The 15,338-nt window shown below is 43.4% G+C and overlaps 1 protein-coding gene across 1 annotated transcript in view; it reads right to left on the minus strand.

Moving 5' to 3' along the window:
• Positions 1-3,353: 3,353 nt before the first annotated feature.
• ATF6 (activating transcription factor 6) overlaps positions 3,354-15,338 on the minus strand; it is a 180,196-nt gene continuing 168,211 nt past the window's right edge. The window contains exon 17 of the mRNA XM_041003267.1: positions 3,354-3,895. Within this exon, the coding sequence (XP_040859201.1) occupies positions 3,687-3,895 (209 nt within the window). The 3' untranslated portion in view covers positions 3,354-3,686. The remainder of the gene's footprint in view (positions 3,896-15,338) is intronic.

Here is a 15,338-nt window from a genome sequence, read left to right on the forward strand (position 1 = left end):
GCTTGTGATGCTGGCATTCCATAGGGTCACTGGTTTGAGTCCCTACTGTTCTACTTCCAATCTAATTCCCTGATACAGGCCTGAAAGAGCAGCAGAGGATGGCCCGAGCACTCGGGCTTCTGTACCTGCGTGGGAGACCTGAATGAAGCTCCTGGAACCTGCTATCCATTTGGCCCAGCCCCAGTCACCATGGCTATCTGGGGTGTGAACCAGTGGATACAAGATCAATCTCTCTCTCTCTTTCCTCTTTCTAACCTGCCATCTGGATAAATAAGAAAATTTTGGGAGAGTGAGAGAGAGAGAAATGAACCAGCTAATGAGAAATTTCTCTCTGCTTTTCAAATAAATTAAATAAATATAAAATTTTAAAGAAAGAAAGACTGTTGCTATCAACGTGTATTAGCGTGTTGCAAGACTGCTGCATTATCCGCCCGAGGGACACAGAGTCAGCGGGGCAACAGGCAGACTTGCTTCCGCATGAGTTTATCTTTTCACAAGCTTGTATAATTTTACTCAAAATTTATTAACTGTAAAAGTTTGTGCGTATGTATGTAAATTCCTAGCTGCAACCTTCAAAAGTTAATCTCGCCAGAAAGAAAAAAGATTAAGCCAAAATATCTGCCTAATTTTTATTAGCTTGGTATAATACTTCCCATTTCCTAAAGGACCAAATATTATGATACAAACTATTATTGTGCCTAGAGATTAGTAATAGCTTCTCCAACAATTTAAATTTGCATTTGTCAGCTGCCTCTCACTTGTTCCTTCAAAGTCTAGCCTGAGGATAATCCAGTTTCCTTGTCTCCACAGGGTTCCTTTAGGAACAGGTCCTGAAAGACAAGGAGCTGACAGGTCAGAGAAAGCGAGGCTCCCAGACTGCTCTGTGGTCCGTGCGGCGGTGTGTGAGGGCACCCTCAGCCCTGTCACTGGGCCACCAGCCCCTCCGACTCCTTCCTAATCCCACGTGTTAGAGAGGCATGAATGCTGGCAACAACGAGAGCACTGAAGCCATCCAACTGAGCGTTTGGTAAAATGATCAGGGGAAAGACTGAGGCTAGAGGGAAGAAGCTGAAGTGAAGTGCTACTGCAAGAAGAGCACGTGGGAGTTTCCTTGCATGTGACTCAGTGCAGCGAGGACGGAAGGTGCACGTACGAATGGCCGTGTACCCGCTGCGCTGTCTCAATCACGACAACCTATGGCAGCTGCAGCAGAAGCTGAACAGCTCGGCAACAGCCACGTGGCCACTGGCCATGGTCACGGTCTCCTGCTCCACAGGTTCACAGTTAAAAAGGGAAAAGAGCAGGAAGTGGCCCAGGAGATGTCCTCCTAACCGACAGGTCTTCTGGGTATATGCCTTCCATTCCTTGGCACCCAGGGAGAAACGTGCTGGTTTAGAAGTCATCCGGGCTAGCCCAAGGGGCAGGGAGCGCTGCCCCGCCCCATCCTGCCCTGGTGGGTCAGGGGATGAGAGGAAGGCTGATGTTCACTTTGGCCCCTCTGGATTCCAGGGCACAGAGCCTCCTGTGTTCCTTCACGGGGGTTCACCTGACTTCCTGGGAAGCATCCATAGAGCCTGAGGGCCCCACTGTGCACACATGTTGAGATTTTGATTCTTTGAAAAAAATTCATTGAAAAATATATACAGCAGAAGACTAACCGTAAATATAAATTCTTGAGGAGTTCATGTAACTGATGTAATTTCTCTTGTGAACAGACTGATATAGTATGGAAGGGAAAGAAATATGACAGTCAAGGCAATTGGATAAGAGGCAGTGCTTGCTGAATATGGTCTGTTAAGAAACTGTGGGCCCAGTATGGTAGCCTAGTGGCTAAAGTCCTCGCCTTGCATGCACTGGGATCTCACATGGGCGTTGGTTCTAATCCTGGCATCCCCGCTTCCAATTCAGCTCCCTACCTGTGGTTTGGCAGTTGAACACGGCCCAGGGCCTTGGAACCCTGCACATGAATGGGAGATCCAGGGGAGGCTCTGAGCTCCCAGCTTTGGATCAGCACAGCACCGGCCCTTGCGGCCTCTTGGGGCGTGAATCATCGGACAGAGGATCTTCCTCTCTGTCTCTCCTCCTCTCTGTATATCTGACTTTCTGATAAAAAATAAATCTTAAAAAAAAAATCAAGAAGCTTCATATTAAAAGATTCACATGAAAAACTGAAGGAAGAGGGAGCCAGTTTCATGACTCAGCAGGTTAAGCTGTTAAGCTGCCGCCTGGGACACCTGCGTCCCACGTGGGTGCCAGGTTAAGTCCCGCCCACATGGGAGACCTGACTTTGGCATAGCCCACCTGGCCACTGCGGCCATTTGAGGAGTGGACTAGTGAAAGGAAGACCTCTCTGTCTTTTCCTCTATCTCTGTAAACTGGCCTTTCAAACACATAAATACATCTGAGAGAGAGGAGACATGGAAGGAAGAACATCAGCAGACATCTGCCTGAGATGCATTTCTGCACATTCACCAAGATAATAAAATAAAGGAATATCATTTCTAATTCTATGTTAAATGGAAGAAAGTGGGCAAAGTACAGTGAAATCTACGTGCGCACAGCTGCTTTCTTTTACTATGGGAGGGCAAAAGGGTTAACGCTTTCATTAACTTTTCCCTGGACAAATTGACAATTACTGCCATGTCATGGGACGCAGCCCTCGGCAGGAATCGGAGCTTGCCTGTCTGCAGCCCCATAAGCAATAAATCCTTGTCAGTTCTCCAGAGAGCAAGCAACCCTGTCTCACTGACGTCTGAAGTCCCTTCCGTGCTCCTTAGCTGAATGAGGTATCCTGCTGCTACAGGGTGTGCGGAGAAGGCAGATTCACAACGAAAACAGAGGGTCTGTCCTGGGCCGCAGGAGGGTCTGCGTCTGATGGGCAGAGAGAAGACACCAGGATGTGTGGGGCTGTAACATGGCTGAGAGTCCTCCAAGTTAGCCATTACACAGACCTTGTAGGTTTTAGATGCATTTGACAATGGAGTTATTTCTTTCAAAAGCCCACTGACAACCCTTATGTTCTATTCTCTCAAATTTGTTAACACAGAATTCTGGGCTCCCTAAATAGTATTTGTTCAGATGCGAACCACAAATCCCAAGTAAATATAAATGGTACCAAGTGAAAATTCTGTCTTTTACCTAAAGTTCCAAATTGTTTCAACTTGTTTGGAAGCGATTTTGGCTGTTTTGGCTTTGATTTTTTTTTTTTTAAATAAGGACAATGTCCACAATGGATTTTCATTAAATAAATGAAAAATTCCATCAGTGGAAAACTTCTGGAGACTTTGTGCTATATAGCTTTAAATAGAAATTACTTTACCAATATATCAAACAGCAAAAAGGGAAACAGAATCTCACTTGAAAGAAGACAACTATTTAAACACAAGGCGGGGGCGAGGGAGGGAGGAGCACAGTTTGGAAAGGTAGACGGGGGGAAAAAAAGAAAAACTACACGAGGCAGCTCTGGAGGACGCAGGGCTACATTTACCCCTGGAGGAACAGCGCTCTCTCGCATTGAAACTCCAGCGCTGTCCAAGCTGACGGGTATGGATGTTCAACAACACAGAGCTTCTCAGTTCCTCTCTTCGTCGCTTGACTTTCTGCCAAGAAGGTGAAAACAGCATTTTTCCTGCCGCTCTCCCACTGGCTAGGGTCTCACACTCAGTTCCCATTGCAGCCGCAGGGCACTACTGCAATGACTCAGGAATGGCGCTGACCACATGCGTGGCCTCTGTGGCCGCCGGAGGGGAGCCGAAGAAGCCATTGGTCTGGTTTCGCTGCTGATCCCGGAGGTAAGGGGGCACGGAGGAGCTTTTGATGTGGAGGATCCTGGTGTCCATCACCTGACAGTCAATCTGCATCATCACTTCGTAATCCTGCCCGTTGATCACGTTCTCTGTGGAGGGGAACACGCAAAAGGATTGAATAGTTCACAGAATGCACACCACTGCCATAAACATCAAGCCCAGAAAGACACGGTTTCACTTTCAGGGTGCAGAGGGACTTTATCAATCGCCAAGCAGAGCTGCAGCCGGCTGGATGCCCGACCAGCCTGCCCCTGCCTCACTTTCCATTCCCAAACAACTTTCACTGGTTCGGTAAGGACTAGAGGAGTTTGTGTTGTGGTAGAGCGTGTAAAGCTGCCACCTTGCAAGGCCAGCATCCCATATTGTGGCCCACCTGTTCCACTTCTGATCCAGTTCCCTGCTAATGTGCCTGGGCAAAACAGAAAATGGCCCAGTTGATTGGACCCCTGGCTCCTGGATTTGGCCGGACCCCGCCCTGGCCATTGTGGCCATCTGGAGAGAGAACCAGCGGATGGAGATCTCTCTTGTTTCTGCCTCTGTAATTCAATATAAATACATCTTTAAGAATTAGACAACAAAGCTAGAAACACTGTCAAAGCAGTGAATAGCACACAGCATCTGATCACATATATTATACAAAGGGACATTATTAAAAGTCTGCTAAAATGGAATTAGCAGATAAGTTTATGTTTTCTATGTAGTCTCACCAGGACTGGAGCAAGTAGGAGAGCAGATGTTTTGGGGAGAAGTGTAGGGAAACTGTCAGCTCCCTTCTTCTCCTTCACAACAGGAAGGAACAAGTAGCAAAAGCACTAACAGCACGTGGAGGATGGGGAGACCCCGGTCAAGGCTGCTCAGCTCCCACTCATCGTAGACATATCTTTTCTGTAATGCTCAGATTGCCAGGATATTCAGTTGCTTAACTCATGTATTTCATAAACATAATTCTAAAAAGACAGCTGTTCTGTCTCCTTTCCTCAATCCCAATCTCCACTGCTCTTTTTCCTTTAGTTTTTTTCCCATAACATAATTTCCATTTACTTTATAAATACAGACTTAATACATAATGCTCAACAAGTAAAAAAACAGAAAGACTACCTCTGCAGAAAGACTACCTCTGCACAGGGATCTAGTGCCACAAAGACACTTCCTAGTACAGATCACAGGGCTTACTTCAGGAGTGGGAAGTATAGTGAAGAGTGACAAGTTGCAGACATCTGACAATTATATTACTTCCCAGAGATCACTCATTTTCCTTCCACACTGAAGCAATCTTTGCTTCCAGAGTTCCTGACCGCAGGTAGAAAGACATAAGGGCATTTCCAATTTGGGACTAAAGGGGGTACTCTGGGACTTGCAGGTAAACCACAAATACCCTCTGTAGAAGGGAAAAGGGAAATCACACAGAGTCCTGCTTACCACATATGATGCGATTCATTATTATGAGTTTAAAACACACAGACACAGGCTACAGTCCACTTATACTTCCTAAGAGGATGAAAACTAAAGTTTATTTTAGGAAGTAGACCAAATTATTTCCTGATTTGTAATCCTGGTTGGTCATTTTCCAATTTGTAGTCAACACAACTTGGGAAAAATCAAATGAGAAAATTATAGATTGTATTTTTCAAGACCAGATCAAAACCAGCAACACAACTAGAGGATGAGTGGACTTGGAATAAGGCTGAGTTACCAACGTGGCATCTGAGTGTGCAGTTCATCTGTGAATGTGGAACTGTGTAAGGGGCTTGGAGAGTGAATACTGGTGATGATCTGGCCTTTCCATGAAGATGATATACAGCCAACAAGTAATGCTTCAGATGAAATACTTGGCTCCTTGAGGACAAAGAATTGAATCTAAAAGTAGAATTCTTTCAATTTCATTATCCTTTCTTCTTACTTTGACACTGTGCATGCCAAGCAGTATAAATCTGGAGGAAGAAAATGCGAAGTTTGGCGTTTGGCTTCAGATTCCACTGTTATGTTTAGGAAAATCAAGCCTTGGGGCTTGTCACTGATGATGGCTGGAAAGACTTCGGAGACCATCTAGTCGGGGGTCCAGAGGCTTCAGCGACTCTACAAGATCCCCAACACTGCACACAAAGTCTTATTTATGTGTGCTTTGACTTTACAGTGAGGGCTTTTCAGGTTCTCAATGGGTCTGTGACTTCCCAAAAAGTTAAAGACTACTGGACAGACCTAATAATCAATCAATTTTAAGTGCCTTTAGCAGATGATAAGTTCTATTTTACACTCAATGGAAAACATCATTCCTCCACTTTTATTGGTCAAATTATCTGTTCCATCATTTAAACAGTCTCCTTTAATGATAAATTTCACATTACAAGTCTTGTAAATCTCTTCTACTACAGTTGCAACTAATTTCCTCCTTTCCCAGCCTCACCAGAGATGAAGAACAGCTGGCAGTTGATGTATGTTAACTAATCCTGCCTACTCTTTAAGACCATTGTTATGGAAGCTTCACTCCAATTTTGTAAGTTCTGCCACTTTGCAATAGCTTTCAAATCATGTGTTTATCTTGAGAGAATTAAATTTGAATGCTTAACTAGTTAGCCACTGGTTTTCTGTTTTAATCAAAGAATTTTCCAAAAAAGTAGGAGATGGAAGAAAGACATCCTGTGAATGTGTCTGTAGTCATTTCATTCAGAACATGTGACCAAGTTCAGATTTCAAGGCACCACAGCAGTCATTTCCTTTTGGAACCATAGTCCCTCTCTCCCCATTTTAGAAAAACTGAAGAAGTATGTGAGTGCATGCGTTGTGGTTCAGAAGACCAAATGGAAAACACATGTATCAGAGACATGCAATACACATTACTAATTTTTTACTGCTTTCCTGTATTAATTCAGAATCCAGATGACAATTTAAAATCAAGACTAGGGTTCTCTAATGTGGCCCAAGCCACCTGTAGAAGCCATTAAACCATATGCCTGCTGCAGTCTCAGCTGATAACTGGAGTTCTTGAATACTTTAACTACCAAGAAGGGATAGAGAATGTGGAAATACAGCTCAGATGCATTGAGGGAATGCTAAAACCCTGGAGCTCCTAGCCATGCCTAAATGGCACTGTCATCTTAAGCCCAACCAGAAGACAATTCAGGCTAGGTTTGGCTTCAATAGATTTATTCTAATGGGTTCTATTACTAACATCCTTCCTTCTGAAGGTAACAAACTCTGGGCTAAGGGAATTATCACCATTGTCAGAAGCTGAGTCCACCATATAGAACAGGAATACCCAAAATGGAATTCAGGGAGCCCTTTCTGAATGACCAGTTAGATACTTTACCATTTGAAGTGACATAACATTAGGAGTCCTGTAGTGTCCAATGCCTCCACAGGACCACTATGGGTTATAGTCATATTCTCTGATCAACCTGGTGAGACCTTTTAATAGGGTCCTAGCGGTGTGTTTTAGGATTAATCCCATGGATGGACAGTGAGGCAGTCTCAGCATCACTGCTTAAGTTTGAATTACTTTAAGAAAAGGAAAGCAGCCTGGGAAACATCTCATGGTTAAGTTGGGATCTTCAGGAGTCCCTGCCTTGGGCTGCTGAATGTGGCTGTTCACATAGTCAGTGTCCGGAAGCAGCAGAGTTCCTTAGTGGCAATGAGGTTTGTCTTAGTTCATCTTAGTCCTTACTTCTGTTAATTGGCGAGCACCCCAGAAAGGATGCTACCTTGACTTTGCCTACAATCACCACCCACCCCATGTTGTTCAGTATGAATAAAAAATATGAGAGCAGGTTCTAACTGGGAAGAGACCCTAAGGATTGTGACTTGGCTGGGAAGGAGAGGAATAACCCTGAAGGAAAGCACAGGCTGGGATGGGACAGGTTGAAGAGGGACTGCACACTGGGATTGAGGATCAGGTCTTCATTAGTAATGTGCAGGGCTCTGGTAGAAAATATCAGTCATGGGGCCCGGCGCGGTGGCGCAAGTGGTTAAAGGTCCTCGCCTTGCACGCCCGGGATCCCATATGGGCGCCGGTTCTAATCCCGGCAGCCCCGCTTCCCTTCCAGCTCCCTGCCTGTGGCCTGGGAAAGCAGTCGAGGACGGCCCAAAGCTTTGGGAACCTGCACCTGCGTGGGAGACCCGGAAGAGGCTCCTGGCTTCGGATCGGCATAGTATCGGCCCGTTGCGCTCACTTGGGGAGTGAATCATCGGATGGAAGATCTTCCTCTCTGTCTCTCCTCTCTGTATATCCGCCTTTCCAATGAGAAAATAATAAAAATAAATCTTTAAAAAAAAAAAAGAAAATATCAGTCATGGGTTTTATGTCAAGAGAATGTAGTCAGCATCAGATCAGGGAGTTGTAAGAGCTGAGTTACATGGAAACCCTGCTAAACCACTTCTGCAATATACACTTAATGAAAAAAAAAAAAAAAGACCATGACCATATGGGGAAAATAGAACCAAAAGGAATAGTGCTATAGTAAAAACGTCGAAAATTTAACCTTTTTCTTCTATTAATATACACTGGAGAGATGCACAAAGGGCTCTAACCTAATGATCCAGTGTTTTAATGATCCATTTGTCTAGTTGGGAAAAGGGTATAAAAAGAAGAGTATCCCAAATTAAAAAGTATCCAGATAAAAAAGAAAGAGATGAATAACTTAAAACCTGATTTTAAATGTTCACAAGAACTACGGAAGGCAAAAAAAAAAAAACAAAAAAAAAACAAAAAAAAAACCTGGACATTAGAGGTGGAAAAAGTCAATGTGGAATTTTGAACAGCCTGTAAACACACAATAACTGAATTAAGTGTGCCCTGCCAAGAGGCTGGATGACTAACACAAAAACCAGAATCTTGACCATAAACAAAATTAAATATCTGAAGATTTTATATAAAATTTAATCTTAAAAAGTGACAAAACTTTACCAGTGCCATGCCAAGAAGAACAGAAGCCAAAAAAGATTTCTATTCAGAACCAGACAGAGGCCATCTGCTGTGTACCAGCTAGGCTGGTGAAGGAGGTGATGCTGGAATCTGTGTGTCCAGTGGCAAGAGCAGAATGCATGTGTGGGGGCATGGAAGGCAGATAAATATTCACCCACCCATGGTTCGCATGATATAGCCTTGGCCAAAATAAACAATCAAATAACCAAACCAAAATAAGGAATGTAGAAGAGTAAGGGAGGAGAAACAAAATTAGTACAAGGGAAACAGAGGTGAGAATACAATAAACTTAAAGTGGTAAAATGTCAGTGTGGCCCTCAAGAACTGCTATGCCAATCTTAGGGCCATCTGTCAACCCAAGCTCAGGTTTTGGCCATTCTAAAACACTCTGCATTGTATCCCTACTAGTATTCTTGGCTTAAATCATACTTTTTCTATCCATCCACTTCCGTTAATCCTTCAAGTCCTACTTCCAAGAAACCTTCTCTGATATAGTTTTCCCTTACAACCAATGTACAAAATGTCCTGTGAATATTGTTGGTTAGAATTCTTACAGAACAGAGGTACGGTTGGTTTCCTTACAAAACATCTGATAAAAACTGCGGTCGATAAAGCTGAAGAGTGGAGCGTGGTTGAGACTTGACTCTTTGGCTCTTCAGCTGGGAGGAACTGTGAGCTACTAAGTTAACTGTCACTGCAGATGGAAGCACACAGTAAGTGCTTCCAGCTTGAAGAATCTGGAGACATGGGTAGATCACATGCCAAGGCCAAGAGCTCCCAGCAAAGGCTACACGTGCCCTCTGCTGAAAGAAAGAAAGTAAAAGCAGCTTCCATGACAGCAGAGGGTTTGGCATGGGCAGTGACCAGGTGTGGGAAGAGGGATGAGGGGGGATGTCACACATCTAAGTGTGACACAGACCAGAATTTGTTCAACATGACAAGCTCCCCTGGATGCTCAGCAATGGGGAGATAAATGAGAAGCAGGCCTTGTCTGGTTAGATTTACAATGATGTCACAAAGCAAGTGTGTGGGTCTAGGGTAGCACATGTTAATACCACATCCCTCAAAAGGCACCTGTTCTGCTCATAATGAATGACTCAAGGACCAGGGATGCTGAACTTGCTGCAATGCACAGGCACTGACAATGTCCTGCATCTCATCTACTATCTGATTGTCTATTTGTGTAGCAGCTGACTCACTCACTGTGTTGTTCAGTGTAGTAGAAGTGTCCTATACAACATGCCCTGTACAAGGGAGCTTCCAAAGGTCCATGGAAAATGGAGTCCAAAGATGTGAAACTTCCATGAGTGTTCCGAGGGCTCACGATATGTAATGCACAAACATTATATGTTCATTGAGTCAGCAAACATTTAATGGATGTCTATCATGTGCCTGACAGGCTCGGGGGATATAACAATAAACAAATGATAGAGAAAAATCCCTGTAGTTATAGGCTTCGTCCTTGTAAGAGAAGGAGGGAATGGAGACACAAAATAAAAGAAATCTCAAAGGAAATAGAGTAAGTAAGGTTAGGGTGTGAGTGTGTGGGGTGGGGTAGGGGAGAGGGTTCCAGCCTGAGATGCAGGTCTGGGCAGGCCTCCTGGAGGTAAACTCCAAGACTCATGGAGGTAAACATGGAGCTCTACGGCATGGAAGGAAGAGCTGCACACATGTGTGAGATTCCGGTAGGACATTGCAGCGGAAAGGGCTGAAGATAACAGGAAATGGGGCAAGCACTGACACCCAGGAGGAGAAAATTACAGTGAGAAACTGCAAATTTGTGGCGGCAGGGGTGGGGGGAGATTGGGCAGAGCCCTGGGACCACATATGATCCCTCTCGGGAAGTCAGTGTTGGCAATACCCATGTGAAGAAGGGAACAAGAAAGGCTTGTCACTGACCTACAGCTTCAGTCTGTCACCTTCATCCATCCCCTCGGCAGTGAGGGGAACACTGAACCTGCACTAGGCATGGCTATACTCTTAAAGCAATTAGTTCTTATGTTCTGCATCCAAAACACATAGGAGAAGGGGTGGGTGAAGGAAAAGGGACACCAATGTGATGGAGTGTCAGTCCATACTTACTATCTTGAAGATTCTTCCCTTCTGCAGCTTACCCAAGTACAATGAAAGCAGCAGAGTTAACTTAAAATATTGGTAAAATTCAAACAAACATGCTTCCCTACCTTACTGGCAAAACTCAACAGTATCACAAGTCTTGTTAGTTCTTTTCCTTCACAGCACTTGTCATGCTGTGTTTAATTAACACTGCATCACTTATTTGTTTAATAATACCTGTTTTCCTAACCAGACAGATGTACTCCATAAAGTCGTTTTATGTCTGCTTGATTTCTGATTACATACTTGGAGTAAACAGAATGCCTGGCACCCAGAAAACAATGAGAATACAGAAGACAACTTTCAGTAATAAAAAAAGCTGTCCTGGGGCTCACACAGTGGCACATCAGACTAGTCCTCCACCTGCAGTACCAGTATCCCATCAGGGTGCTAGTTTGTGTTCAACGTCTTCCACTTCCGATTCAGCTCTTTGCTTATGGCCTGGGAAAGCAGCAAAGCATAGCCAAAGGCTCTGGGCTCCTGTACCCATTTGGGGTATCTGCAAGAAGCTCCTGGCTCTTGGCTTTGGATCTACTCAGCTCTGGCCATTGTGGCTATGTGGGGTGTAAACCAGAGAGTGGGAGACTTCTGGCTCTTCTCTCCTCTATAAAAATCTGTCTTTCAAGTATAAATAAATCTTTTAAAAATCAAAAAGCTGTCCTATCATACTTGCTAGCTGTATTGTCTGGTAATAGCATGCCTTCCAGAAGCTCCCCCCACTGCTAGCCCCAACTGGACAAAGTAACATCCTAGAATAGTTCTAGTAACTGTGATAGCAGCAAATAACGTCTAATAAAATCAGACAGAAGTTTAGACAATTCCTTGCTAAGACTTTATCTCTGAAACACAGGCCAACTCAGCTTATCTTTGAAATTTACAACCATCAACAATGGTTCTTTGAAAGTGACCAGATGAAATTTACTCCCAGGGAAATATTAAGAGTTTATGCTACCTAAATTGTGCATAGTCAAGCCCCCATGTTCTCTTGAGTTCAACTCTCCTCAGGGGTTTTTGATAGGTCTCCCAGGACAATGTCAGGAAATCTGGCTCATTTCATAACTGTTCAAAGACTAATGGTACTAGATTTGCTTTTTCCTGGGCCTGGCTACTGTTTACTGAGAATGCTACTCACAGGATACGGTGGGAGGTTAGTCCATTAGGTCATAGAAGAAAGCTATCATTTCACCGGCCTCACCCAGCTCTTGAAACAGCATAAACAAGACAATGACCAAAAAAAAAAAATCACTGCTCATCCAAAAGGACTTTCTAGGTTATCCGAATGACATCTCATTATGAAATTACAGTGTCTGAATTATAAACGGAAAAAAGTAAGTGAACTTCAGGTATGTACAGCAGCAAAGGGACACGAAAAGACTGAACTGGTGTGAAAGTTCATTTTGAAAACAGGGTGAACTAAATTTGGAACCTGATTTGTTGTTCTAAAACACAGTTTGGGGTTTGAGCTAGTGATGATGGGTTAATGGTAAGAATGTCCGATAATGTTCCTGCCTCTGATAACTAAGTCACTGGTACTGAGTGCTAGAAAACTTTTACGCTAGGATCTAAAATTCAAGATCCACGCAAAGTTGCAGAAGCACTTCTAACACCTGGAAGCCAGGGGTTGACTACGACCTGTAAGCTGATGAAGGCCCACACCTTTGGTTTTTATTTTTTTTAAGACTAATCTATTCATGGATTTTATTGGAAAGGCAGATTTACAGAGGAGACAGAAAGATCTTCCAGCTGTTGGTTCACTCCCCAAGAAGCCGCAATGGCTGAGCTGATCCCAAGTCAGGAGCCAGGAACCTCCTTTGGGTTTCCCACACAGCTGCAGAGTCCCAAGGCATCAGAGCAGCTGGAATATGAACTGGTTCCCATGCATGGGGAAGGATTAGCCTGTTGAGCTGTTGCGCCAGGCGCACACCCTCTGCTCTAACCACTTTGGGTCAAAGAGTGCTTTTTCCTCTGGAAAACTGTGGCTCTACAAATGCATTTAATGGCAGCATATGAGGATTGTGCATGCTGATGCTCCGTGCAGAGAATCAGAACAGCTTTCTTTACAATATTTTTGCCACTATCTTGGGCAGACTCAGCTGCATGAAGACCTGGAAGAAACTCGTGGCTCCAGTTATACGGCCACTTAGGGAGTAAAGCAGCAGATGGAGAATTGTCTTTCTTTCTGTTCACTGTCCGAACTGTCTCTGTAACTTTCCTTTGAAATAAATAAATCTTAAAAAAAAAACTTGTTTCAATTTAAAAAAGTGAAGTTTTGCATTACCCAATATTTTATTAAATTCCAGCTAGAATGAGAATGAATTGCCAATCTTGAATTCTTGATACATATTTGGATGAAAGGTTTAATTGTAAAGGTGACTGCCTGCAAGTCTGGACCCTGCAGAGACTCACCTGCACCCTGTTAGGTGGACACTCTGCTTCTGGAAACACCAAGAAGCAATCAGGGACTAGGCAGGTTCTTGGAGTGTTAACGGTTTCCAAGGCCGACAGCTACCTAAGGAGCATGTTGTTACCACTGTTTGCGTTGAAGTGATAAGGTCAGAAACCATGCTTATACATTGCTAATCTTCACTGCCTGCTTTCTGCTTTGTGTCATGTGGATGTCCCCATCACTTAGATACCTACTGTCACGTAGATACCCATTGTCACGTACTGACTATAAAACCCCCCACTTGTTTGAAGCGCTTCTTTGTTCATTTGGCAATAAGTGGCCGCCTTACTGAAGAATAAAGACATTTCACTTGCCTTGGAGTCTTGCTCAATTTCTTTGAACCCCAACATTTGGACTTCTCTATTCCTAATGAAGGCCTTCCATGTGAGCACAAGGGTCCATAGTGCATTAGCAGGGAGGCTTGCAAGTGGAACAACAGGGACTTGAACCACTTTAGGCAGTGCTTTTACTCGACACACCATAGCTCTGGTCCTGGTTGCTTTGTTAAAAAAAAATTTTTTTGAAGAATTTTGTTACTTTTCAGACATACAGGTCTTTGATAACGTTTGTTTGTATGTATGTGTTTCATGTGCATGTTTAATCTTCACAAAGGGTCTAATGCACATATTATTCTTAGCAATATCAAGCAAAATAAATAACTGATGACTGCATTTCTCGGGCATTCATAAAACTGACTGAGGCTCACTTTGACATTCTCAATATTCACCACATTCTTGCAGAGGAACAAATCAGGAAGTATTTATTCTAGAAAAGATGGAAGAGAGGAGTTTCCCTTGGTTATCATTCAAACAATCTAAAAAATTTGTATAACAAAGAATGAAGGAAGGCTCCTCCAAATTATTCATATCAGAAGTACTGGGGAGGGCCTAGCGTGATACTATAGTGGTTAGAGTCCTCACTTTGAATGAGCCAGGACCCCATATGGGCGCCAATTCTAATCCTGGCAGCCCCACTTCCCATCCAGCTCCCTGCCTGTGGCCTGGGAAAGCAGTCAAGGATAGCCCAAAGCCTTGGGACCCTGCAGCCGTGTGGGAGATTTGGAAGAGCTTCTGGCTCCTGGCTTCGGATTGGCTCAGCCCCAGCCATTGCAGTCACTTGGGGAGTAAACTATTGGACAGACAGAAAATCTTCCTCTCTGTCTCTCCTCCTCTCTGTATATCTGACTTTGTAATAAAAATAAATAAATCAAAAAAAAAAAAAAAAGAAGTACTGGGGAACACATGACTGACTAGAAACTACAGGTCACTACCAAGTACAACTGTGGCACTGGCTCTGCTGTCACTGCTCTCCAAAACCAAAACATGAAAATAAGCCAGCCCCAGAAGGACAAATATCACATGTTTTCTCCAATATTAGTCAACCTTCATGCAAAACAGAAATAGGTGAACAAGTGTATGTTCTCATAGATGAACTGTATGATGGAGACTAGCATACTGGGAAGTGAAGACACACTGTAGTACACATCTCTACCCACGAATAAAAGGAGACTCTCAATGAATCAGTTACATATCCCTTGACAGTATGAACCTAGATTTTCTACCTTTGTCTATATCTACATTACCCTGATACTAACTTGTAATTATTACTAAAGGACTATATTACTGTGATAATAAGAGGAAATGGTGGGAGGGGCAAATGAAGAAGAAGGAAGGCGAGGGGGATGGAGGAATTCCTATACCTATAAAACTATACCGTGGCAAATAATAATAACAATAAAAATAATAAAAGGAAAACAACCAAAACCTTAGACATGAACTGGCTATACCCCTCAGATTCTCAGGAGAAATGGCTCAAGGACTGAGGGACATTCTTGATTTTCATAAAACAAAATGATTCAGGATATACTATGCTATGCATTGAATAATTTAGTTTATAAATTCAGTATACTACAAATTTACAAATGGCACCATTTAGGATTCTTACAACAAATGTTTCTTTTTAAAATAATTATAATTTTTGAGTTTTTATACAGTGTGACAAGACAAATCATCTCTTGCTATGGTTATGCTTTTATTCTCTGAACTGTAACACG

The sequence above is a fragment of the Ochotona curzoniae genome, unplaced genomic scaffold (assembly GCF_017591425.1).
Source record: "Ochotona curzoniae isolate NIBS_2020 unplaced genomic scaffold, NIBS_Ocur_1.0 scaffold_2683, whole genome shotgun sequence".
In the NCBI taxonomy this organism is placed as follows: Eukaryota; Metazoa; Chordata; class Mammalia; order Lagomorpha; family Ochotonidae; genus Ochotona; species Ochotona curzoniae.